At 34.1% G+C, this 26,858-nt stretch overlaps 4 protein-coding genes across 8 annotated transcripts; 1 reads left to right on the forward strand and 3 right to left on the reverse strand.

The window, feature by feature from the left end:
* Nucleotides 16–5,506, reverse strand: LOC18602697 (TBC1 domain family member 13). Of its 2 annotated transcripts, none has more exons than XM_007034255.2 (9): nucleotides 4,950–5,506; nucleotides 4,763–4,855; nucleotides 4,519–4,623; nucleotides 3,917–4,069; nucleotides 2,739–2,837; nucleotides 2,492–2,620; nucleotides 1,351–1,458; nucleotides 1,006–1,122; nucleotides 16–404 (listed from the first exon to the last, which is right to left on the reverse strand). In XM_007034255.2, the coding sequence occupies exons 1-9, from the start codon at nucleotides 5,265–5,267 to the stop codon at nucleotides 240–242; spliced, it is 1,287 nt and encodes a 428-aa protein (XP_007034317.2). In that variant the 5' UTR covers nucleotides 5,268–5,506; the 3' UTR covers nucleotides 16–239. The 2 variants fall into 2 exon arrangements, with proteins under 2 accessions (XP_007034317.2, XP_007034316.2); XM_007034254.2 differs by having other exon boundaries at nucleotides 1,351–1,530.
* On the reverse strand, nucleotides 7,619–11,494 carry LOC18602698 (pentatricopeptide repeat-containing protein At1g04840). Of its 3 annotated transcripts, XM_007034257.2 has the most exons (5): nucleotides 10,195–11,494; nucleotides 9,279–10,115; nucleotides 8,275–8,479; nucleotides 8,109–8,195; nucleotides 7,619–8,034 (listed from the first exon to the last, which is right to left on the reverse strand). In XM_007034257.2, the coding sequence occupies exons 1-2, from the start codon at nucleotides 11,414–11,416 to the stop codon at nucleotides 9,283–9,285; spliced, it is 2,055 nt and encodes a 684-aa protein (XP_007034319.2). In that variant the 5' UTR covers nucleotides 11,417–11,494; the 3' UTR covers nucleotides 7,619–8,034; nucleotides 8,109–8,195; nucleotides 8,275–8,479; nucleotides 9,279–9,282. The 3 variants fall into 3 exon arrangements, with proteins under 3 accessions (XP_007034319.2, XP_007034318.2, XP_007034320.2); XM_007034256.2 differs by lacking the exon at nucleotides 8,109–8,195; XM_007034258.2 differs by having other exon boundaries at nucleotides 8,109–8,479.
* Nucleotides 11,813–18,637, reverse strand: LOC18602699 (UBX domain-containing protein 4). The gene is made up of 12 exons (XM_007034260.2): nucleotides 18,303–18,637; nucleotides 17,367–17,514; nucleotides 16,964–17,059; nucleotides 16,446–16,522; nucleotides 16,136–16,215; nucleotides 15,773–15,833; nucleotides 14,296–14,363; nucleotides 14,104–14,185; nucleotides 13,790–13,873; nucleotides 13,562–13,639; nucleotides 12,574–12,693; nucleotides 11,813–12,228 (listed from the first exon to the last, which is right to left on the reverse strand). The coding sequence occupies exons 1-12, from the start codon at nucleotides 18,468–18,470 to the stop codon at nucleotides 12,052–12,054; spliced, it is 1,239 nt and encodes a 412-aa protein (XP_007034322.2). The 5' UTR covers nucleotides 18,471–18,637; the 3' UTR covers nucleotides 11,813–12,051.
* LOC18602700 (UV radiation resistance-associated gene protein) lies at nucleotides 20,515–26,407 on the forward strand. 2 transcript variants are annotated; one of them, XM_007034261.2, is made up of 6 exons: nucleotides 20,515–21,022; nucleotides 22,490–22,696; nucleotides 23,045–23,225; nucleotides 24,000–24,148; nucleotides 24,401–24,628; nucleotides 26,077–26,407. In XM_007034261.2, the coding sequence occupies exons 1-6, from the start codon at nucleotides 20,819–20,821 to the stop codon at nucleotides 26,191–26,193; spliced, it is 1,086 nt and encodes a 361-aa protein (XP_007034323.2). In that variant the 5' UTR covers nucleotides 20,515–20,818; the 3' UTR covers nucleotides 26,194–26,407. The 2 variants fall into 2 exon arrangements, with proteins under 2 accessions (XP_007034323.2, XP_017975860.1); XM_018120371.1 differs by having other exon boundaries at nucleotides 20,518–21,022; nucleotides 22,468–22,696.

The raw sequence follows: 26,858 nt of genomic DNA on the forward strand, positions 1-26,858 counted from the left end.
AAGAAAGCAATGCAATGTTACAGAAACAAAAACTTTTACTGCAAAACCAATCCTGAATGAAACAAATACATTACTTCCAACATAAAAAAATAATAATAATGGAACAGAAATAGAGAGAAATGTTCTCCCTAAATGTTAGCTGTGACTGCCAACCAATTTACACCCCCACCAATTTACAAGCACTAACCTTTTTGAAACCAAGGAAAAAGGGTTGAGACAAAATGCGTGGTTAATAAGGTTTAGCCTGAGCCTTGCGTGCGCAGCTTGTTGGCAACGTAGAGCAAATGGCTGATATTTGCCGAGGGATAGTTTTGGAGAAGTTTAAGATTAGAAGTAAAATCCCCTGCTAGTAGGCGCCTTCGAACGAGAATCAGCATTGCACAGCATACCCGAAGCAATGTCTCCTGCAAATACATGTAACTAGTAATCATCCCCAAGCTTCTGTAATCATGCATATTTTGATCCATGTAAAAGCAGAGGTAGCATGCAAACAGTCAAGAAACCAATTACAAATTGTAACTATGGAAAGCCATCAGCCCAACAACATTCAAACAAATTTCAAGAAAGAGAGTTAAAATTCTGCACAATCATCCTAAATGACCGGAACCAGTTATTAGAGCAAACACTTCAAATTTAAGGTTTGCAATTGTCATCATAAATACGTAGCCGAAAAAATATCCTAATTTTAATATATCAGTTAACCATACAAATGCATAATATCACTGCATAAGTTGGATCATATAATTAAATCACATAATCAATGGTTGGTGTCCTCACCGCCCTATCCCCAAATTAAACCTAATGATATGGCCAAACACCCCTTGACTTGGCAGTAACCAGCAACTTATGACACACCAAATCTTAGGTTCAAACCTGGAATCACCCATCTCCTCCCCTAATTTCCCAATGAGTTAAATAATAATAAAAATAATAATAGTAATTGGAATAATTGGTCCAACAAGCTTCAAGAAAAAAACTACAGAGAGGTAAAAATTGCAATCTTACGAGAGGTCCTTCAGGGTCACTTAGAAGTGTGTCCCAGATGTGAAGGCTGTCAGCAAAATTGAATTCCTGTGTCAAGAGCAGAGTAATCCACCTAAATGCGTAAAACTGGGGGTTGACCTGTGATATTTATACATAGTAGTTAGCATTAAGCTGAACTAATTGCCTTGGCAAGAAGGGAAGAAATGACAAGGGGGAAAGGGGTGCACCGAGGGTCGTTGTGCAGGATGTAGGGTTGGTGGTAAGAGGCAGCATGAGTCAAGAAAAAAAAAACAAGACAAGAAGGATATCGAAAAATAGCACCTATACTCTACAGGAAGATGTTTAGTTTTTACAATGATATCTTACTTTAGTTGTGACCTCCAGATGACGCCAAAGCTCTTCATCATGTTCCTTCAGAAGCTGTGACAACTTAGTAATTGTGGAACGGATTCCCACATTGCTGTTGTCAAGTTGCTGGCAGAAATGATCACGGAATCCACTCAGTAACTCAACAAAACAAAAGAATGTGTCGGCTTCAGCAGCGGCCTGCAGAACTTAAATATGGGAAATGATGAAGAAAATAATAATGCATTGCATTCACATAACAGTACCTTTAACCAGACTTTAATCATAATGACAATGGAATTAATATATGTTATTTTTACAACGGTTATTGGCCATGTAATTGCTCTATAGCTATCTGTACTTTGTAGACACTTATACTCCAGAGATTTTTTGGCATACAAAATTTCTAACTCAGATAAGTCAATGATGATAAAAGAACATCAACATATTTTGTTTTCCACAAGCTCCATATATATTTGAAAGTTTTGTTCAAAACAACTTTTTGGGTTGCTTGGGACAAGAAAAGGAATAGAGCTGGGGGCAATGGAGTTTTAGACAGAAATAACAAGAAAGAAACTGGCAAGCTAGGTTGTTGAGAGCTTCACTAGATGAAGGAAATGTATGTCCTAAAGCTGGACAAACAGGAAGGTTCCAGATGAAAAACCACCCCTTTTAGGTTGCACCAACAACTTTGACGCTGAAAAAAGACATTAATACTAATAATGAACCAAGGACATTTTACTTTAGGGATTCAAACCAGAAAGACTTGGACATAAGCTGTAAAGACTGTTCATTCCACATCTTAAGGTTCATTTTCCTTCGGTCTTTTATTTTTGAGAAAAGTATATTTTCTTGTTTATATCCTTTTCTGAAACTTGCTTCCATATTAAAATACATGAATAGTCAAAACAATCACCTCACTTTTGTATGTGACTCTTTTTTCTTTTTTTACCAAAAAAGAGAAAAAAAAAAAACTGCGGCATCCACAAGAACAACAGAGACACACACAAAGGTAGAAATGGCATGACACCAAACGAACACTGAAAGACAATTATAGTTAGATAATGTTTCCAAAAAAGTAAGATGTTGTTAAAGACAAGATGCAAGCATGTTAGAGATTAACAGAAAAAAACTGGATAGGGAAGATATGAGATCTTCTTACCGCCATTTCCTCATCAGGGTCATTTCTGAAAACATAGAATAGAGGTGCCAAGATTTCATTCATCCCTTGAACATATCTTATACCCGGATTTAACTTGGCAAATACGATTAATATGTTTCTCAATGCATCCTGAATATGCAAGGTACATGTAAGTCAGCAATGACTTCAATTCATATCAAAACTTAAGTCCAAAAGAGCAAAAGAATAAAAGCACATGAAAGAACAAAAGAAAGAAGATGATGTATACCTGATTAGACTTTGCAAGCTGTGAGTCCCCAGAGAAGAAGTGCATGTCTGGATGAGTGCGCTTCACATCTCGGTCAATCTGTTCAATGATTTCCGAGTCCTAGGAATATACCAAAAAAAAAAAGTTGGAGATCAATAAAAACTTTGTTCACTAGTTACAAGTAAGATGCTTATACTTAAGACCTTCTCTATATTGAACTTCAAAAGAAGAGATTTTAAATAATTGGGCTCATCAACAACAACAACATGACTAAAATTCCAAGAAGGCCAAAGCAAACCAAAAGGGAAAAAACCCTCTTTTCCCAAGGCTGCTAAATCAGGAAAATTCTAAGTACAAATTCAAACATTATTGACAGAATTTATAAATAATTGAAAATCAAAACTCCTCTGCATTGCTGTCATGTATACGCTTGTATAAAAACCTGGAAATAATACTCAAGTTGCAGGACACTCAACTAAGCATTGACCTGAAACCAGCTGGCCAAAAGCTGCATAAAAAAATTTTTTTCCCCTCATTTCACTTTCGTTAGGGATGTTCTCAATCAGAAGTTTAGCATCCTCTTATCTTTCTTACTACAATGCTAAAAAACATTAACAACTATAAATACCAAATCCCAGCCTCTAATAATAATAGAGATAATCTAATACAAAATAGACTTGATTATTCTTAGTAAATTAAAGCTTTAATGTAAATGATAGAGACTGCAATGCTAACATTCTAAAGGCTGCATGGTAGTGCAAACTGCCCCTGAAATAACTACCATTAAAGTATTTGTCTGCAGAAAGCTAGAGTGACCCACATTTTAAAACTTAGACTTCAAACAGGAAAGATGTTTTTCTTACTGGAATGCATGAGGATTATTTTTGCCAATTGCAAAGAATTAGGATGTCCCCTGTGCAAGACATTATTCAGTCATTCAAATATGAAACACAGTAGTACTTTTACATTAACTCTATACTCCATTGTTTTTTTCGCTTTTGTGTATCTAATTGTTATCCCTCAATCTTTTGTCAAATATGCACTAGACGTCAGGCTCTGATGAAAATAAATGAACTAATTTCATGAGAAGTGACTCAGCCAAGTTTATACAATCTAAATTTAAAGCATTCAACAGATAAAACACATAAGATGAAGTATGGCTTTCAAAAACTGATTACCAAATGACCCTAACAAGATACCTGGAAGAATTGATTCCAGATGCTGCTCTTCCCAAGGCTCAAAGGATGCTCTCCATGAGTTATTTGTGATCTTGACAGCGGACCACGGCTTTCAGATTTTGACTCATCATTGTCACAACCCGTGGACTTCTCCAACCTCCTTGTGATTTCTGACTGACTAGCCACAGAAACATTCAGAAATCCAGAACTCGTACAGAAAAGGAAAAGGAGAAAGAGAGCAGCCACACAAGATAACACTACTTTTTGAGCTGATAATCCAAAAAATGGAGAAAAAAAAAAAACTCAAGCAAAGTCATTTTATTGTTAGGAGGGAAAAAATGATCTATCAAATGAAAGAAATTGCAACTGTACAGTCACCAAGAGAGGGTTAAATTTCAATTTCTCACTTATTAAAATAGTCAGCTCCATGTTCTAGCTATCTGCCAGCCTCAGTTTGTTTCAGTTCTTATCCACTTAATGCTTTAAAAACGCTTGTTAAAGTTTTACATTAGCATTAATCAAAGAAACTAATCATACTTATTTGAACAGATTGCATACAGTCATAGTAGTGTACACAGTCCGTACACTATATTATCGTGCAAAAGTTAAAGAAAATCACTTACAGGATTCATCAAGAGCTCTTCCTTAAAATGCTTGTACTGAGACCTTTTCTTAGTTAATTCAGACGACCATTGCCCACGATCAGGTGGTAAGTAACCTAACAACAACTGCCACAACAACCAAACAAATCGTATCCTATTAATCCAGAAAAAAACACCAAATTTGAAATGCATCCCAGCTAAAAATTCCACATTTCTCAATTTTCTCAGCAGCGAAACAAAAAAAAAGGAAAAAAAAAAATCCTACCTTCCACACAGTAGACCTGATTCCTTCACCATCAGGAATCCCCTGCGACGCAATCCTCCGCAATTCCCGCATATTTACCACCTTCTTTGACAACTAACAGAACAAAAAAGGAAAAATTAAAAATAAAATAGAAGCAGAAGAAGAAGGAAAGAAAATCAGTTAAAAATATGGAGAATCAGTAAAAAACCTCGACCAAGAGCTGAGCCTGGCGAGAGATATCCTCAGGAGAAACGTCAGAAGAGCTGCCGTTTTGATCATTATCATTACTATCATTGTCACTATTATCATTAACTGGATCTCTAATTTCGGATTTTGGAGTAGGAGAGGACTGAGGTCTTGACGCTGCCGCGGGAGGAGGCACTGGAACCGGAGGCTGAACAGCTGGCTCGGAAACGGCAGCGGTGGCGGTGGTGGGAGAAGGGGAGTAGCGTTGGAAGCGATCGTCACTGGGAGTTGTGGACCAGAGCGAACTGTTGAGCCAATCAGGTACTCGCTTCCTCACCATTTCAAGATTGGAATCGAGATTTGCTCTCTATTTCTAAAAATAAATTTGTGAATTTTTAAAAGCAGGTCGTGCAATTTGTTGTGAAAATTGGGAGTCTAAAGTAGGAGAATTTTTGAGGGACTGATTTCGAGTTGAAGATGTGAGTTTTTTCCTTTTTTTTTCTTTTTTTTTCTTCTAGTTCTCCTCTTCTCTTCGTGGAGAGAGAGAGGAGGTGAAATCAGAGATGGAGTGACAGCACAATGCTATAGAGGTGTCAAGGACCAATGAAGAACTGACAAATATCTGACTTACTTGATTAGAAAAATAATTTTTTTAAAAACAACTTTAATTATTAAAAAATTTAAAACAAGTTATTATTTTTCTCCTTCAATTAAGATTTTTTTTTTTTACTTTTAATCAAATAAACTCTTATAATCCACAATTGATTAATTATTATTAATCAAAATATTATTTATTATTTTATATCACGTAATGTTAATATAACATATTAACATATTATAATAAATGATAACGTAATAAGTTAATGTGATATAATGATGTAATCATATAGTATTTTTCTTTTCATATCAATCACATTAACATTACACGAATATAAAATAACAAATAATATTTTGATTAATAATAATTAATCAATTACATATAAAGATTTATATAATCTAAAATAAAATAAAAGAATTTAATTAAAATGTAATAAAAAGTTAAAATTTATCTAAATTTTTAAAATTTATCTAAATTTTTAAAATATTTCATAGAGTTTTTAAACCATTATGATTATTAAGAAAAAAAGAAAACATTTTCCTTTTATTAGTTGTAACTTTCATATTTCAATTTATATCAACATATCCAAAAAAAAAATTTATATCAAACATAATGCCACATTAATTACTTCCTATCTGAAATTAATTAATGAGTTGATCCATGACATCATAGATCCAATTCAATTTCAAAGTACTCACTGTATTTTCTATATTGCCAAATGGGAAATAGTTAGAAATGTCATCAAATTGCCACACAATTTTTCCTTGATATGGACATAAAATATTTCATCTATTGGTATTGATATACTTGGGGATGAACAGCAAATATTGGAGATTTTCCAGTTTAAGAAATTCCTGAAAGTTTTGGAATTTAATTCATATTAATTTCTGTACTAACTCTTTTAATGAGACTAAAGCTATTACAACAAAGAGTCAATTTACCTCTAAATTATTCAAATTCGACTAGCTTATTATCAAATTTAACATAAAGTTTAAAAGGATGAGTAACGAATTCAACCAAGTTTAGATATTTTAATATTAGGATTTGAAAATTTAATTAAATTGATAATTTTTTTACATATTTAATGTCCATTTGTATATAAAAATATATCTTACTTATATAATTATTCACTTTTTATTTATTTTGAAATTAATTAAATTTTAGTTAGAATAAATGGCAATCGACTCAAATCAATTTGTCTTCCTTATATAATTATTCATTCTTTTTTATTTTAAAATTAATTAAATTTTAATTTGAATAAGTAATAATCGACTCATATCCAATTTAATAAATGATAATTGATTTGATGATAGGTGGAGAAAGGTATGATATCACTTATCAAAAATTCAAAATTTTAACTTAAAAAATATATCTAATAATTGAAAGAAAATTCATATTTATATAATTCAAATTTATTTATTTTTTATTAATGTAAAATACATGACACTCAACAATTGAGCCGAGTTGGATTTGAACTAGGCTTATTAGAATCCCCCAGACAAGCCCCGTGGTTGCCACAAATATTACAGCTAGGCAGATACCTTCGACGTCCGAGCCATGTGAAAAATCCAGTAACAAAGAGTTCACAACAAGCAAAAGCAAGACGTCCAATCCTCAACATTAGCTGTTGCTTTTGAAATTATCAGGCTGTTCATGTCTGCAGCCACACAGGCACAGAAACATTGGGCCCATAATCCTTTCGGATTGTGGTTTTTGACGATACAACCTTTTTTGGTCATCAGATTCCACATTATTACATTGTTTAAGGGAGAAGGTGGGGCATTTTCGAATGGATATGCATCAAAATTTTCAATGTGAAAATCTATGTTCTTTTGTTTGGGTTTTGAGGACTTTGATGATGCAAAAGATTGTATTCATTGGTTTGGACTTTGGTTCTGCTCTACTTCCATATGAATGATTCCCATCAGCTTCAGTGAGATTCATACAATCTTGTTGGTCTGGAATATAGTTGAAAAAAGTCCATTTTTCATGCTGTAATGCTCTGGTAAACTGACAGGATTGGGATGATCGAATCTAACATATATTTTTTTTGTTAGATTAGAACCTGCTACAAAGATAATAGTTTCTCATAATTTAGCAACAAAAGCACAGAACTAAAATTGATGTATTGGGAATTCCACTGAACCAATTTTTGTAAATTTCTAGAAACTGGCACTTGATGCATGCAAATAGCCCAATAAATGAATTTAGAATAAAAGAACAATAAAATCAGCTCACAAATTATACCGTTGTTTCACTTTGGGTAAGCAGTCTTTCACAAGCTTCCTTGTTTCATTTCTAATCCTTAAAATGTTGTTTCCGATTTCTTTGTGCTTTAACCCCTTGTAAACTTGAGAGGATTGTCTTACTTAACCCACTAAACAGGTTTGCCTGAATTTCGCCATAGCAAAGATGTGACATGATCTGAGGCTCATTGGAAGGGGAAGTTACTGATGGTTAAGTTGCAACAATACTTCCTTCCACAAGGCATATTAGAGGATGGGGTCACCTGCAAATGAGAAATGATTCAATTAACGTTAGCCATTAAACAGATTCAAATATGCACCAAACATCCATTAGTACCTCTTAGAAGGACTGTGTTATCTTCAGAATTGGTGTCATCTATCCTCAAGAACAGATTAAGAAGAGCATTTAACCCAAAATCTCCCCCTATCCTTCACTTAAAAGATTAGGGACCAATCTAGATAGATAATTTTTTTATCTAAGTAGAGTTAGATTTACGATTTACCCCAGTTTACATTCACAGTTGTGGAATCAGACATGTAATTGGTGTGTGTTTGGCCAAGCATGTTTTGGTGGGCCACTCATGGTTGAACCTTGTCAATGTTTAACCTTTTGGAGGAACTTTTATAACATGAGAGAACCTGTCCTTCTGAATTCAAGCCTTAGTTCTTGAATCTTGCTCACATACAATTTGAGTCATCCTGAAGTACCTGCATTGTAAAAGGTCGATCTCAAGCTTAGAAGTAAGATTATGCCTTCACCTATGGTGCATTATGTCATGGATGTGAGGTTGAAGATTCAAAATGAATATGCTATCTAGTTTAGATCATAAAAGAAACAGTAACACAATTAATAGGTACAAAATTGAAGAAAGCTACCATATAGAGGCAAAGGCATTGATGGTATGCAGAAGGACTTTATTTCAACCATTTAGGTAAAGTGGAAAAACAAAAGTTATGCAATCAACAAGATATTGGGGGATACAGCGACCTAAACACTTCAGAAGCCAAAACAGAGGGAGATGAAACCTGAAAACAGTATCAATCTGGAGAAATAGATATATTTTGTACTGTTTCCATGAAATAAGTTGAGCACGAAACATCCAGTCATTCATGTAATGAAATGTGCGAAGTTCTAAAGGTTCATTAATCTTGCTGTTAGGTTTAGACTTTAGACAAGCAGAAGAAACACCTTTTGGACCTTGAGGAATGGAAGATACCAGTCAAGAGAACCATTAACCTAACATCTATGTGTCATAACAATCCAGTGAGCACCAATTCCTTCAATTCTTTCCACAACATGAAGGGTAAATATCATGTAGTGCTGGAGAGTCCATAAATTACTAAGTTGGCATCAGCTCAACCGTATACATGCTACTAAACAAGTTTTTTAGTTGTGATGTACTTAGCTACATCCAGCATTTGCATAAAGAGTTTATTTTAAATAAACCAAGTAGAAAAAATGATGTGTTATTGACAGCAAAGCAGATATAATGCTACTGGCACTTACCATTTCACCAATAATCTCCACATGAGCAGGCCCCATCCTTGAAATGATGGAATCGCTTTATATCTCTCAATACTATTTCTCTTTGGCTCATCTTACTAGCATATTTCATCAGAGAATGGCAATCCCCACATACTCTTAAGTTCTTTACTATCCTGATGGTTGTTCCCGGAGAAGTGCGGATTAAAGCAAAAGCAAGCGCCAGTTTCTCACTGTGACTTCCCAATGCATCTTCCTTCTCTTCTTCCTCAATGTTATGAAGTACCCACCCAGTTTCAGGCATGTATCCATGTTGTCTTGTACCAGCCACTATTTCCTCTAATTTCAGGTATATCTCTCTTGCATGCTTATGAGCATGATCACCAGCTACAAAACTATGCATTTCTCCACCAACTTCAATATAACTCCACCCTGGATCTTTATCGACAGCTCGGTTCTGCATTAACATTCTTACTCTCTCCACATCTTCCCATCTCCCAACTGCAGCATAAACATTTGACAAGAAAACATAGCTCCCAGGATGTTTAGGTTCAAGCTGAAGGAGATTCTGAGAAACTAGTTCTGCCATTTTAATATTTTTGTGAGCCCTACAAGCACAAAAAAGTGCTCCCCATGTCACAAAATCAGGACTCATTGGCATCCTTTGGATGAACTTTAGCGATTCATCCAGCTGGCCTGCCCTGCCTAACAAGTCAACAACCAGTGTATAATGTTTCATGGTTGGCTCAATGGAATAGTCAAGCCTCATACTGTCAAAGAAGTTAAGCCCGAGATTTACTTGCCCAGAATGTGAGCATGCAGTCAGGAGGGCAAGAAAGACCACACCATCAGGTTTTATTCCTGCAAACATGGCAAGTTTGAGTTTATGCAGAGAGATTAGAATAAAGAATTGAGCTTAATAAAAATTACAAAGTCACACCTGAAAACATCATCTTTTTGAAGCATTGGATAGCTTGCTCATAATATCCATGGATTGCCCAACCCCATATCATGACACTCCAGGTAAGAATGTCCCTCTCTTTTGTCTCATCAAAAACCTTACTTGCGGACTGGATGTCCCCACACTTTGCATACATATCAACCAAAGCAGCACCAATTGCTTTATTCAACCGAAAACCATTTTCCAAAACATAATCATGGATACGCGCTCCAGCTTCAAGTGCACCAATTTTAGCACAAGCAGAAAGAGCAGGAACAAGAGTAAGATCATTTGGCCTCAAGGCGGCCTCCAACATCTTAAAAAACATGGATAAAGCCTTCTCATGATCTCCATTCTGTGAAAACCCATTAACCATTGTAGTCCAAGAAACCACATCCTTCTCCTTCATTTCATCAAAAAGTTCCACTGCTTTATCCAAATCCCCATTTCTCATAAACCCATTTATCAAACTATTCCAAGACCCAATATTCCTTTCAGGCGTAGCCTCAAAAAGCTCCATCGCTTTCCCCAAATTCCCGTCTTTACAGTAACCATTAATCAACACATTCCACAACAATATACTCCCACTCTTGTTTCTCTCAGGACTTTCATCAAACACCTGCAACGCGAAACCCAATTCCTTGAGTTTCACATACATTTCAACTAGTGCAACGCGAACGAATGAATCAAACTCAACCCCAGATTTTATTATTCTTCCATGAAGGATCAAACCAAGACAGCGAAGACCCAGACCCGCGATGGATTTGAGCACGAAAGGGTATGTAAGTTTATCAGGGCGAACTCTAAGGCTCAACATGAGAAGAAAATGGGAAATTGAGGATTCGAGAAGGGAATTGTCCGTTAAGCCACGGATCAAGGCGTTGAAAAGGAATATGCTTTTGTGGTGGAAATGGTTGAAAAGGGAGATGGCATAAGGGATGGATTTGAGGGAAGAAGAGGCGGATATTAGGAGGGTAGTAAGGTTGGAGCTGGAAGAGAGGTTGCGGCGGAAGATTTGGGCGTGGATTTGGCGGAGTTGGAGGGTGGTTTCGGAGGATTGGATGAGAGAGGCGAAATGGGTTTTGAGGGGATCTTGAGATGATGATGATGATGATGATGAGCCATGAGAGATGGGAGGCTTTGGCTTCTTGAATGAGGAGGAGGAAGAGTTGGTTTTGGCGGGAGAAGAGTTTCGTTCAAAGAGAAGCCGAAGACTTTTCATTTCAAAGTGTTGTCATCAGGCTAGGGGCTTTGTTGGCTTATGACTATATCAGTTTCGAAAGAAGTGCCATCGATAAGAACAAACTGCCCCTTTATACTTTATATATAAATGAGTTTTAAATTTCCCAGGGACAGCACCTTTAGCTTGCGGAGACATACGAATACCATTGGCCCATACCCTAAAAGTTGAGTTGAAAGGTTTGCAGCATTTTCCAGTTTGATGGTTTATTAACCCATTTTCCCACCATCTCTCACTAGGTATTTGTAGGCTGATTTATTTTGAGTTCTTCATTGATCAACTTCAAAAGCTTCAGGGAAAACATAGAAGTCTATTTCCCTTACCCATTTCTCCCCTTTGAAAAGATTAAAAGTTTAAAAGAAAATTATCGCAAACATGTAAGGCAATTATTGAGGTTCCGTAACCATTAACGAAAGCCTGCTACTTGAAGGTATGAGTGGAGAAATCTCAGTTTGTCCATAGTTGAATTCATTGCTAACAACATATCTCAACAAAAACCAAGGAAAAAAAGAAAAAAGAAAACAACTAAATGTAGACTAAAAAGATATAAATGTATAACTTTTTGTCGTCTTTTTCAGAGTGAAAAAACATTTTACAGTTTATGAATCTATTTCGACTTAAAGCACCCCAAAAAAGGGATTATTTATGGCAGAGTTCAGCTCAGACCCAGCTGAGTTCAGCACTTGCATGTCAACCTTGTCCCTTGATAGAAACAGGAACTGATCTCCTTCAACTTTCTCAAACCCACAGATCTCGAAGAACTCAACACCACCTTTTAAAGAACCAACTCTATCCTGTTAATACAGCAGAATGAAACAACAAAGACCAGAATCACAATTAGTTAACACATAATCATGAGATGTGAGTATTTAAATTTAAACTGTGCAGAAGTTAATTGCAAGGGATTCAGAAAATAAGCGCCCAGACAAGGAGGACAGCCTCATTAGAATACCAAAATAACTAGGAACATAACAGAGGAGGGAGAGACAGAGAGAGGGGGAGAGAGCAAGAAAACAATCACACTTCACGCATATAATACTTAGTTTCAACAAAGTTTAAATATATATGAATAATCATGCATATACTTGATTTCGATGTTATAATTTATATATCATATAGTATTCAGTTCAATTTGTTACCTGGAAAGTTTGATTATTCAGTCTAATTTTTCTAAATTTCTCCTCATCAGGATTCCTGGCCACATTTCCTATGTATGTAAGAAGAGTCTGGAATGCTCTCTTCACTTTGGCATCATCATCCTAGTAAAAAAGATAGAAGCAAAAGTTAGGCCAAGACAATAATCTGCTCAAAGGTGCTATAACCTTTTGACTTAAGTGACATAATTTTATGGCATGGAAAGAAACAAAAAAGAACCCTGGAATTGATGTTGCAAATAAGAGGCACATGATACTTCCACAGGGTTGTATCAGGAATATTTTATGTCTTGTTTACAACCCAATATTATCTACCTCAACTTAGACCTATATAAAATGACAACACCATACATTGATATTGAGTTGATGTACAAACTACACCATCCTGGATTGAAACCTCCATCAATAAAAGTAAAGAAGAAGGCTATGTTCAGTGGGAATAAAAAGTGGAACAATGGGAGATTGTCTCATCCAATGGCTAGCCTGCAATAAAAAAAAAGAAGGTGCTGCAGCCTACCTATTAGAGTAAAAAGGTTTCTTTCCTTCTACCTTTTATTTCTACCCAAAGTTATGTTATGCGGAAAGCGTTGACCAAATGAACCATTATTCCAGCTTATGACCATACTCTTTGAGTAAAGGTGACTTGTGCTCGTTTGGAGATCAAGGCTACATTGAGTAGAAATCTCTTTACAATGTAGAACAGTATGAATGGAAGATTTTCCCTTCTTTCTTGATATAGTTTTCAATCAAATATTCTACATCAACCATTAGCACTTCTACTTGAAGATTTTCCACAGTAGGGGCCACCACATTACTCTACAAGCAGCCTAAACAACATTAAAACAATATATGTAGAAACACTGCATGACACCAGGGAAAAGTGCTAGAAAGTCATCAATCTAAAAGAGAACATTGATAATTGGATTTTCTTAGATGTCAATAATGAATGATCAAGATTAAAAATTTTATTTACCTTGTGATTTTGCTTGAGAGATCGCAAACACTCTCGCATTAGCTCTGACTTTGTGGCAGGCCTAACTGGCAATGAGCTCTGCAAAACAGAAACAAGGAGTTGTACAATTGAATAACACTTAAACAAAGACACCAACTCAAGAACACTTTCAACAAAATCTTACATTACAGCAGTGGGTACATAGTTTTTTGCTCAATAGTGGGTACATAGTTATTCAGAACGCAATACCTTTTTCTCCTCCACAACAGGTGCAGAAGGTTTCACAGCAGCAGGATCTTCTGGTGGCAGCCCAAGCCTCTGCCTTCTCTCTGCCTGTGAGACAAATATAAATTTGTTTAACAGACCCCAATAAGGGAATCAAGTAACAATTAACAGCCTCTTCTAAACAACATGTAGTAACTATGGGACAAGTTCATGTAAAAATAGTAACATAGTTTTTTTCCATTGTTCCTGTGAGCTGCTAAATGTGATCAAGTTATTAGTGTTGGATACTTATCAATAGTGTTGGTCAAAAAGGAAACATAGAAAGCAATAATTAGAACCTTGTCCTCTTCCAATTTCTGACGAATCTTTTCCCTAGCTCTTTTCTCTTCCTCTTTCTCTGCTTTCCGCAGGGCCAACAATCTGAGAAAGCAAAAAATGAACAAAAGAACAAAAACCATCCAATTAAAATTAAATTAAATTATTGCAAAGAAAAGAAAAAGAAAGTGAAAAATATAGACTAGAAGACTAACCGTTTTCTCTCATTTTCTTCTTCGATACGCTTTGCTTCCAACAATTCCTTGCCCACTCGAATCCTCTCCTGAAACAATAGAGACATATGGAAAATGCTTTACGAGGCTAGAATGATCATACAAAGTGCTTCATGGAAAGGAGAGAGAGAGAGAGAGAGAGAGAAATCTAGCACACAATAGACTCAAAATGCTGGTAAGAAGAAACATACAAGTGAGCAATAAAACAAATGTAATAAAATAAAAAATGATAGCCAAGAAAATAGTGCAGTCAGTCAATGCAAATTTTGGGGAACTTGTGAAAAAAATAATTTAATAATACAGAATAAAAGCCAAAGGTTCATCAGCACAAGTAAAATTCTCCTAAAAGCATAAATAATTGAATTCTTTCAAACAGAGAAAAATGGACTACGATGGAAACCACTCACACATAAATGAGAGAGACAGAGTGGGATTCTTTCTTAAAAAATTGTTCTTCTGTTATTCTCTAAGATATTATCTGATAATTAAAAGAAAATTTTTTGAAACGAATAAGATGAGTAATGTTTTATGGGACTGAATGTTAGAAAACCAATTACCAAAATTTGATCACATAAAGAGAGCATGACTGAGATTCAAATGCTACAATATATGTGTGGGCATAAAAGATGGACAACATTATGAATGAGTGCATAAGAGAAAAGGTAAAGGTTGCACCCACTGAAGACAAATCACAGAAACACATTTAGGGTGGTTTAGACACAAAAAAGAGACCTACAAATGCCTCCATGCAAAATGTGATTCGATGGAGAATACCTATGGGAACAGGGTGAAAGGAAGACCAAAGAAATGAATGAAAACCATAGAAAAAAAACCCTCACTCTTTACACGAGTTTACGAAGGAAATGGTATTAAATAGCAGAACAGAGCAATGTAATCCATATAACTAATCCTATGTGGTGGGAAAGGCTTAGTTTACCATGATATTTGTTAGTCCCTGCCCATGTTCTAATTCAGAAGAATAAATGCTGCTTAAGTAAGCCGAGTGAACATTTCTATCAATAGGACAATCCCAGGAGAACAATATTTGACCAATTCCAGAATCATAATATAAGGAGTCGGCAGATATTAGAGTGATAGTATTTTTCTAAACTGTGAACCAATAGGAAGTTATGGGACAAAAGAATATATTGCATCTATGACACAAGAACTATCCCAACATGCATTAATGTATTTCTGAATATAAAATTTTTTAAAAGAAATATTTATATATTTCTATGGCTCTCCGATACATTTTAAGGGTATAACTAAAATTATCACTGCTTCTGAGCAAAATGAGACATGCTCCTAAAAAGGGACTAATCAATTGTTCACACAGTGCACAAACATAATAAGTGCTGGTTGGAATAGGAAACAGCTTAAGAAACAATGTATAGAACCATAAATACATTCAACACAAATATTAGGCTGCAGATTGATAAAACATGAGATGAAGAAGCACCTTTTCCCTTTCTCTTTCCATTCTCTTCTCCTCTTCTTCTTTCTTTTTGCGAGCACGCTCCCTATTATTTACAAGAATGATAAATATGAAGCAGGAGAACAATGTTCTACAATCACATCTTTAAATATATCTGAAATGTCTCATTCCTTCAATTAAAGACATACAGAACTTTCAAACTTTTCACAACATAAAAAGAAAAAGAGATCAGACACCTAAATTCTGCAGCTTTGGAGAATACTCAAGGTTTATACCAAGGTGATGAATAGAATGTAGGAAAAAGCACTGACAGAAGCTTTCATCACCATCAACTGGACCATGCATTCTATTTTATGATACTGAAGAATGAAACTTTGTAAACCATACCTTAGCTCTTGTGCTTTGAGCTTCATCTCTTCCGGTGTAAGAGAAGGTTTAGGTGCCTCAACATGTCTGTTGACAGGTACCTGAAAAAACAAATGCAGGTGAGAAATCAACATAAGTGCAAGGGAATATAAATCTACATAAGTGCAAGGGAATGTCTTAGCCAAATAGCGATGATAATCGCTATGTTTTACGGTGATACCAAACCCACCCTACCCTAATTAGACCTGTTATCAACACTTATGAGATTTGGGATGGGTACAGGTTTTAGATACAAACCCCACCCTACCTATAGGGCTCAAAGATTTCATACCATGGGCATCTGATCTATGTCTGGGTTGGCCTCATGTTCAACTACCCAGTTCACAGCAGCCTCAAGGCTATTATTACCTGCAGAAGAGAAACCCAACATTTACGCAACAACAAAGATGTCATAAGCTCACACCTTTATTTGTACAGTGTAAAACTTGAGATGAAAGCATTGTTATTCTCTTATTTGTGCTTGTAGTATCAAAATCAAGAATGCTCATCGCAAACGATCTTTAGTTTCCCTTATTGGTACAAGAGATTTTATAACAGAATACTGAAAAAGTTCACTTTCATTTTTTGAAATTTGAAAACAATTCACTTTTTTCAGATTATTCTTATACAAAGAAAACATGTTGGATTACAGAGTTAAAACATTTTAACACGGTTATGACATTGAGAAAACACAGTAACAGATGGCTAAATTTACATTCCAACACAAAAAGTAAATATTCACAACCGGCCAGGAAAGTGAGAAAAGAAATATGTAATCTGTAGCACTTTAAGAACATTAAATGGGCTTACCACAAAAATGAAGAGCACGGGTTGCACGTGCTGTAGGGAAACCCATTGCTTCCAGTTCTTCAAGCAGTTTTTTGTCAACTTCCGGCACAACCATCTCTATCAAAACAAAAGAAAAATAAAACAATTAATCATTAAGATAATACATACATACATACATACACTCATCTATAGATAGATAGATATTTAATATATTTATATTATTATATTTTATATATATATATCTGTATGTATATATTGTAAAAGAGCAAAGTATGTCCAGTCAACAATGAGTTATGAGAAGGTAATACCTTCATAAGGAAAACAAAAATCATCTAGAACCATGACTTATTCCAGATAAAATAAGAAAATCAATACAAAACAACTGCTCCCTAACATTCTAAATAAACTCCACTTGCAAATGTACCTTCAGACTGGCTGCCGCTATCTGCAGCAACAGCCTCCTCTGAGTCTGTAGCTACCTTGGGAACCTCCAAACTGATTGGTTTTGCTGCCTCTAAAGTCTTATCCACAAACTCGGTATGCCCTGTTCTTTTCGTATGCAAATCACTTTCCTTCAAGATGAAACAGAAGCAAAGCTCCACCAATCATAAAATGCAAATTCAAATGCACTTTTTTATTTGTCAGAAAAGTAGTCTCACAGAGTTGTAATCCATTTGAGATTTTGTTTTCAAAACATAAAATTGACCTTAAAAGATTAACATGTATATTTATACTTAAATCTAGTTCATGCAAAAGCAATTTTTCAAGTTTGTAAACAAATAGATGCACAAGCACTATACAACGATGGCAGCTTCCACATAAGAAAAGCCCCAAAAATTTACCAGAGCCTTTAATCTAAATATCCACATTCTAATGATAAATCTTCAACTTTTCCCTAATCCAACAAAGGCCAAGTCATTAAAGACCCAACTCGATGCAAAAGCATAGCTTTCAAACTAACCCAATTCAGCACAAAAGCACAACTTTTAAATCAAATTAATCCAGCACAAAAGCAAGACTTTCAATTTACAGCCAATTAAATTAAAAAGTAAAACTTTCAATTTAAACCCAATTTAATGCAAAAACAAAAGTTTCAATTTCAACTCAATTCGGTAGAAAAGCAACACTTTCAAACTAAACCCAATTCAATGCAAAAGCAAAAGTTTTAATTTCAACTCAATTCAGTAGAAAAGCGACACTTTCAAATTAAACCCAATTCAAGAAGAAGAAAAACTTTCTAATCAAACCCAATTCAAAACAAAATCAACATTTTCAATTTAAAACCAATTCAGTAAAATAAAATAAAAATAAGACTTAGAAATGAAACCCAAATGAGAGAAAAGTGAGAGCGATGTTATACTGTTTTGGATCGGCATGGTTTGTCACAAGCAGAGCAAACAAGATTGAGAACTGCTTCAGTGGACTCAGAGAAGTTGGAATGGGAGGTGAGCTCGGCATGCTCTTGGGCTTCCTCCACCGACTTCAACAGTGCCCCACAGTCCCCACACTTCAACGACACCCCCGCCATTGATGGATTGATTGATCAAAGCTCTTCAGATTCTTGACTCTTCTCCAAATCTACAGAAGAAAAAGAAAAAGAAAAAGAAAAAGAAAAAGGACCAAGGAGGAAGTAGGCTTTTGGGTTTTTTATAGTGTTGGGGTCCTTCTGATGCCTTATTGGCGAGGGAAGGTGAAAGATACTTATTTGAGGATGTGTTTGGCGAGGCAGTTAATCTGGATCTTAGTTGAGATAAGATTGTTTATGGACCGACTGAGGAGATTTTATTCATTAATTTGTTTAGATACCATTTATAATATCAATTATTATTACATAAATCTTAGATAATAAATTTTAGTAAATGTAACTGAGTTTTGTGAATTAAAAATATACTAATAATTAATGAAATATGTCAAGACAAATTAGTACCACTTTTAAGTTAAGCATGTCCTATAATTATTGTACACAAATATTAAATTACTTATTACCTATAATTATTGTACACAAATATTGAATTACTTATTACATAGTATTATGGCAGTATTAACACTAGATGAAGTATGATATTTGCAAGAAATTATCTAAGTTTCAAATTTTTTATTATTTTAATATATAATTAATAGATACAATATTTTAAAATTTAAAATTATATAAAATTAAATAAATTTTTTTATTTTTTATTATATTAAAAAAATTTATATTTTTATTTTAAATCAAAAAAATATTTATACTTTTATTTTGAATTAAATAAACCCTTATAACTAATAATTAACTTAATCAAAATATTATTTGTTATTTTATGTCGTAGAATGTTAACATATCATTTTGACGTATCATAATGAATAAAAAAATAACATATTAATATGACATGATAATTAAATTATTTATTATTTTTACTTTTCATGTAAGTCACATGAATAGAAAAATGATAAATAGTATTTTAATTAATAACAATTTATTATTTATTAGTTATAAAATTTATTTGATTCAAAATAAAAATATAAAAATTTAATTGAATGTAATATAAAAATAAAGNATTTACTAACTATTATTAATCAAAATATTATTTGTTATTTTATGTCGTAGAATGTTAACATATCATTTTGACGTATCATAATGAATAAAAAAATAACATATTAATATGACATGATAATTAAATTATTTATTATTTTTACTTTTCATGTAAGTCACATGAATAGAAAAATGATAAATAGTATTTTAATTAATAACAATTTATTATTTATTAGTTATAAAAATTTATTTGATTCAAAATAAAAATATAAAAATTTAATTGAATGTAATAAAAAATATAAATTGTTTAAAAATTTTTAAAATTTTTTTCAAGTATTATATAGATTTTGAAAATGACAAATATTATATAGATAATTGTGAATATATTTTAAATCATACTATTTTTTAATATATATTTTTAATTTGTAATAATTGGTTAATTATTAAATTTAAAAAGTGGTTTAGAAACATGTAATATTTTTAAAAGTAAAAAACATTAATCCCCTTTACTATAATTACACTTAAATTTATTAATTTTCAAAATAAATATTTCGTTTCAAAAAAATATTTTTATTGGACACCTAAATCTTATCAATATTTTTGTTAATTTTATGATGTGATAGTATTTTTATGATAATTTTATTTTTTTATTAATTTTAAAAATTATTATTATATAAATTATAATATTTTATTTTAAATTTTTTTGTTTTAAATTTCTTTCCATCCAACTACCTTACCAAAGACACTTCCCTAGGGAGCTCGATTTAGTGATGAGGCTCCTCAAGGGAGCTCAAGCAAAAGTGGCCAGTCGGTGTAAGGAAAAGGAAAAGAATAAAAAAAAATTTAAACATTAACAATGTTTATATTTTTGAAACAAAATATTTATTTTAAAAATTAATAAATTTACAAACAATTATAAGGAAAAGTTAGGCGACTAAGGTATTTTACTCAATTTTTAAAGGTGTATTCCACCACAAATTTCATGCTGCTTTTTGTTTTTTTTTTCTTGGGAGGAGCATGCTGCTTTTTGTTATTTACTTTTTTTTAAAAAAAATATTATATGCATTTGACAGTCGCAAAATGACATGAATTGCCTCAGCAATAGTCCTCTTTTACCGCCGCTTGCCATTCTCCGTCAAACCGTTGACCTTCCCCAAACAAAAAATCCCCAAAATTTTATTTTCTTCTTCTCTCCCCTGCATTTTCCCCAGAAAATAATCCCTTACAAACAAATTTTCCCTAAAAATGATTCGATCGGCGTGAGAAAACAAAAAAAGCTCCAATCGGGCGAGGCCCAGGACGATGAGGTCGACCTATGACCTCTTCTCAAACTTACAAAATCGAAACCTTTCCTTTTTCAAATCTTCATGGAAAATCAAGAACAACAAGACCGAAGCAAAACCCTAATTACCGACCCGAAGCAAATCGATGCAGCAGAAGGAAAAGCGAAAGTAATTGAATGGGAAGATTTCGAGCATGAGCTCGCTAGATTGTGGAGTTTAACTTCTGCCCTTAAAGAAGCTAATGAGAAGAAGCAAAGTCTTCAAGAAAAGCTCCAGTCTTTTATTCAGGTAAGGCTTTTTCTGATTAAAATATAGTTAAAGAAGAACTTTCTTTATTTGGAAAACTATGGTGCTTTAGCATTTCGGTTTTGGCTTTTTTGTTTAAAACATGGATTTGATGAGAGAAAAAGGGGTTTCGATGGGAAAGGAAATTTGGGTTTTGTCTGTTGGTTGGCTGGTAGTGGGTTGAGTGATGATAACGGGGCATAGCTGAATTTTAGAATTTTGGAGTAGTAATTCAATTTTTATGTTAATTTTTCCCGATCTAGAAAATAAGGAAAAGGAAAAAGAAGAGCAGAAATAAAGTTTCTAAAATAGTGGGATCAACTATTGCAAGAAAAGTTTAGGGGTTTTCTGAATTATAGATGTAGTAATGTTCAGTAAATTTTCTAAGGAGTTGTAGGAGAGTAAGGAATCGTAATATGCAATAAATTTTAGTTTTATGATCAATGTTGTTGATTTTGAAAGATAGTTGGATGATGTTATAGTTTTTCAGTATACATAATATTTTTCCATTGAACAGAAGCTCGAATCGCTGTGGTGTAGGTTTTCGAATCTTTATAAGCTGTGTTTGATAGCTGATAGGCATGAGAAGGAAGAAAATAGATTTCTGGTGTCTGCACTTAAATTGTTAACTAGGTCGGGCAGTGTAGGTTCTGGAATTCGTAAAGCCAGTCGTTTTAGTTGGGATTATTTAGAATTCTGTTGCGTTGCTCAAACTGCTTCATTAAGAAGATGAGAAGAAGAATTATAAGTTAAGCTTTGCTGGAGAAAGGGAGATGAGAATTGTCTTGGTGAATGGAACTTTTTTCTTAACAGAATCTTAAATATTCAATCTGAGAACATATTTATTTTTGGTACCTAAATAATGATGTTGATTCACTTCAGTTCCTTTATACTTTCTATTTGCTCCTCGAAATGGTAAGGCAAACTAAGTAGAATACTTACTTATGTCCTGATTTTTGGAAATGAGACTATCCAGTTCTTTTCTACTATGTCAACAAGTTGAAATGGAAGTGTTATCATTTATGTGGCTGGATGCTTTTGCTTAATTGGATCAAAACCCTTTTATTTCAGGATTTATTACCCTTTGTACCCGGTATATTTGTTGTTTCTATTTAATTCCTTTCCCCCCTTTTAAATTCTTTTCTTTTCAGTTTTCTGTTTTTAGGGTCCTTTAAATTGATTTATGTTGTAATTTAAACATGTCATTGGAAAGTGGTTTAAAAATTGCATTTGCATTTTTCTCTTTTCATTTTAATTTTAGGAGAAATGAAAGGTAGAATTGATAAAGTGACATCAGCTTGATGGAGCTGATGGAGTTTGTAGTTTGTAGTTTGATATTGTTTCGTGTGTACCACTGTCTTTACCTTCTTCTTCTTCTTCTTCTTCTTCTTTCTCTCTCTCTCTCTTGGTGGGATATCTTGGACCTAATCAATTAGCCCGCTGATTAGCGGGTGGGAACATGCTGTGCAGGTCAAAACTGAGTCATTGAATCAACTGAATGAGCTTGAGGAAATGCGTGAGAGACTAGAGGCGAGAAAATTAGTGATTGGGAACATGTCAATGCGGTGCAAGCTTGCAACAGAGGATGCTAAAAAACGGGAGGAAATGCTTAGTACTGAAGTGAGATCCTTGTTGGTTGCTGGTACCTCACTTTCTGTGGCAAGGAAGCGATTGCAGGTGAAGTATTTTTACTTAAATGCGAATTATCTTTGGAATTTCATTTTATGCTTTGAGGAAGGTTGAATTTATGCTATTTTAGAACTTTTCTGCGTATTCAGCTTTAGGTGTTTGATATACTCCCCTCCAATGCAAGATGTCCTTCTCCCACCCACCCATCCCCCTAGTTGGTGGAGGTGGATGAGGGGATTAGATGGGAATGATTCTCATTTTATCAATACCTTTGAGTAGTCATGAATTGTCCCCTTCTTGCTCACTTATTTCTTTCCGTCCCTCTTCATGTACTTTTTCCAGTAGGATTTCATACATGACATGACAGGATTGATTATTATTATTTTTTTATGACAGGAATCAAATAGATTACTCACTGAAGAAAGGGGTTACATTAAGCTCCAAAATGTGCAGAGGAAGCTTCGAGCTAGGCAACAATATATGATATCACAAGTTTCATTGCTCTACCCTGTAAAGATCTTGGTTGGACCCGCACAAGAGCAAGAACTTGAATCCTATCCAAGCAGTAGTAGACTAGGTAATGTACAAGTAGTTTTGGGTTACTAAACGCTTTGGAATAGAGGCCAACATATGGTTTGAATCGGCAGCCAATCTCCAAGTAACCAATGTTTCTTTCCTGTTTAGTTCATGTTGTATTATGATATTCTTAGTTAATGTTTATCCTCCCCCATATATCATTGAGAATCACAGTGACACATGTTACATTTGGTACCTTATTTGCTTGAGATTTCTGATGGTCAAAATGGGTTGAGGAAAATTGTGCCATGAATTGCAGCATGTGGTTTTTTCTTGTTGGTTACTGAACATTAGTACAAGCACTTTTTTCTCTTGAACGGTTCCATCTTGCAACATGTTGGAAAATCTCTATCATTGGGCATGCCAGGATCTGCATTCCGTTTCAAATATGGTTGTATGAATGTGATGTTTCACCAGGGAAGAACAAAAGAATATTGAGTTATTTAAGATTTTGTCGGCTGGCTGAGTCTTCTATGGTTCATAAACAGCTTAAGGATTACCATTACCCATCCCACCACCCTTCTTTCAGTTATAATTGTTGTATACTTCACGTGTACTTCAATTATTTAATTCTCTTTAGTATTAAATTAACTTTTTGTATGTTCTCGAATATTATGGAATTTTGGATATCTTTTACCTTTATGCTTATATTGTATTGAATACCATGTTGACTTCCTCGCTGTGTGAGCCTGCTGATCTTTTCAAGAGTTCTATTTAACCTCTGGTGCCTGGTGATGTGTCAATACTAAGTTCCTTTTGTTGTTGTCTTCACTAGGGAATTATTCTGTATCGAAGCCCATTAATCAAGGATCCTTGACGATTTTAGGTCTGCATCTCACTATGCTTCCTTTTACAAAGATGAGTTTTTTCACTGACAAAAAGGAGGTTCAGAGATCTGCAACTGCCTTAGGATATGTTGCACATGTGCGTTCCATTTCTTTTCTTATTATAAAGTTTTTCTTTAGTGAATTTTGTTTTTTGATAATATCAAACCATAGGCATTGAGTTCTTCCACCTGCAGTCCCTTGTTGCTCAAAGATGCTGTAGTTATTTTATATTGCTATAGAGCAATATAGTATCCTGGGAGAGTCTAAATAGCTTGTTTCTCTTGCTGAGGCAATAATTTTATCCATACCTAATTATTCTTTCTTGTTTCTCCCTGTACGCTCATTGCAGGGTGTTTCACTAATTGCATCCTATTTACAAGTTCCCTTGCGTTATCCTGTGCACTTGGGTGGTTCCCGCTCATATATTAATGACTATGCACCTTCAGCGGAGCCTACTTCTTCTGATTTGTCTTGGAATACTGCACTTTCTGTAAATGTAAAGCCTGTAGAATTTCCCTTGTTTTTAGAAGGTCAAGACACAACAAAAGCAGCATATGCTGTATTCTTGTTAAACAAGGTGAGTTTTCACATACTATTATTTATTTTTGTGAATTATTCTCCTCTTGCATTTTTTATGTATGTTATTTGATTCAAACCACTGTGAAGTCGGCATGTTCTTGCCTATTACCAAAGATGCTCTTCATCCACATCTTGGAAAAAGTGTTTCCTTTACAACTCATATTATATCTTTGGTAGTGGCTAATAACACTTCGTCAGCATCATCATGGTTGAATTGTTCAGTAGAATAGATTTACTTTCATCCAGTTTCACGGGATAGACTTTTAAGACTATCTATAAATTTCATCGGCCTCATGAGAGTGTCACGCAAAGTCTGTATTTTAAATATGAGATGAGAGGAAGGATTATCAACAAATTAGAAAATTGTTACATCCAAAAGGACTCAAATCCCGTTCCCCATAACTAAACTAAATATTTAAATAGATAAGGTAATGACCAAACTTTTGTCTTTCCTGTTTGTGGCCCCTTCTCTTTCTCTTCCCTTGTTTTCGTACTTTGAAATTTCTTTCCAGAAGTTTATTCTTTTGTTTTCTCATGTTTCCTTAGGAAGAAATGCACTCTTCTGATCTACGTACATTAGTGTAATAAGTTTACACTGCTTCCTATCTTTCTGTGGTTCATCTTTTACTAAGGATCTAACAATCTAAGTCTTGCACATCATGCTTGTTAATTTGCTTAGTTCTTATTCTTAAATGTTAGACATAGGATTATCAAATAATTAGGAAATACCATGATGATAGTCACACTTTACATCCAAAAGGAGATCTAGCATTCAAAATCTCCTGTCCCCTAACTTAATTATCAAAAGACTAATTAGGGAAGGGTTAAATATTTGAGTTTCCAGTGTTTGTTACTTTCTCTTTCTTCTCAAAATTCGCTTCAAAAGTTTAATCTTTGTTTTGTCATTTAAAATAATGCTGTTCCCGATTCTTTGATAAGAAATACTCTCCCAATCCACTTGGAATTGTTACATTAATGTAATAAATATAAACTACCATGTAACATTCCACTTGTTTACTTGTTTTACTATTGTATCTAACAATCTATTCATGCTCATCATGCATGTTAATCTTCTAACTGTTCCACAATCTAGAGCATTTTAATGAAAGAAATTGCCATTTACTGTAAGTAACTACTGAAGTTTTTATGATGTATTAATCAACTTCAAATGTAACAAGTATCAAATTTGAGCACAGATATTGTAAGATATGAATTATGCATGATATATGGAATGGAGTACATTAAATCATTGTTAGACCAGTCTAAGTTGCTTTTTTCCTTGGTATGGTTATGTTTTACCGAAAATGGTCCCAAATATCATTTTAGGTTGAAAGGGGTTTGTAAGGCAGAGCAAATTTCAGAGTAGAGAAAGGGTGAATATTTTTACAGGACTTAGACTAACATATTCTTTTTGAAATGAATTCATAGTCTTCTCTGTGTTTGCAGGATATAGAGCAACTTTTGAATTTCGTCAGTGGCAAGAGTTTAGGACCACGACATGTACTAGAAAATTTGAAGGAACTTCTGAGGACTGTCCAATCTTCAGAATATATAGATACCTGAATTTTGATTTACTAGGGTCAACTGTAATTAGCTACTTACAGTGTAAATGGATGAGTTTGTATTCTTTACACAGGTGCAAATTTTTGATCACGCACCTTTCATATAGCCTTTAAAGATCTCATATTTGGTTGTTAAAAATCAAGCTTAGAGTGGATTCATAATGAGCAGATTGTTTGGCGTTACAGTAAAATTTGAGTATGGAGGGTTTGCCCTATGGGAATCTGTTTGAATAAACATTTCTTGATGAGAATATAAGCTGAGAAGATTTGGAAATGGATTGTTGTGTGTAAATGTTACATGTGAATGAAGTTCTTAAAACTTGGAAGTCGAGCTTTGCAATATAAACGACATTTTAATTAGATTTTAGTATGTTGGAATTATTTGTCCCACAAAAAGTGACATAGGAATGATCTTTCAAAGTAACAGATCAATCGTTGCCATACAAATGAGTAAGGATGCAGGTCAGATGTAGTGTTACGTAAATAAGGGAAAAAATGTGTTGGAGGTGATGAAAAGGGAGACTGGAACAGTTATTGAACTATTGAGGTGGTGATGGCATAACGTGTTGAGAATAGGTGGCAGGTGTAAAGTGTTGAGAATAGGTAAGCAAGAGATCTAAGGGTTAGACTATGATATAAGGGGGCTAAATAGAAGAAAAAGGATTA

The sequence above is a fragment of the Theobroma cacao genome, chromosome 4, assembly GCF_000208745.1.
Source record: "Theobroma cacao cultivar B97-61/B2 chromosome 4, Criollo_cocoa_genome_V2, whole genome shotgun sequence".
In the NCBI taxonomy this organism is placed as follows: domain Eukaryota; kingdom Viridiplantae; phylum Streptophyta; class Magnoliopsida; order Malvales; family Malvaceae; genus Theobroma; species Theobroma cacao.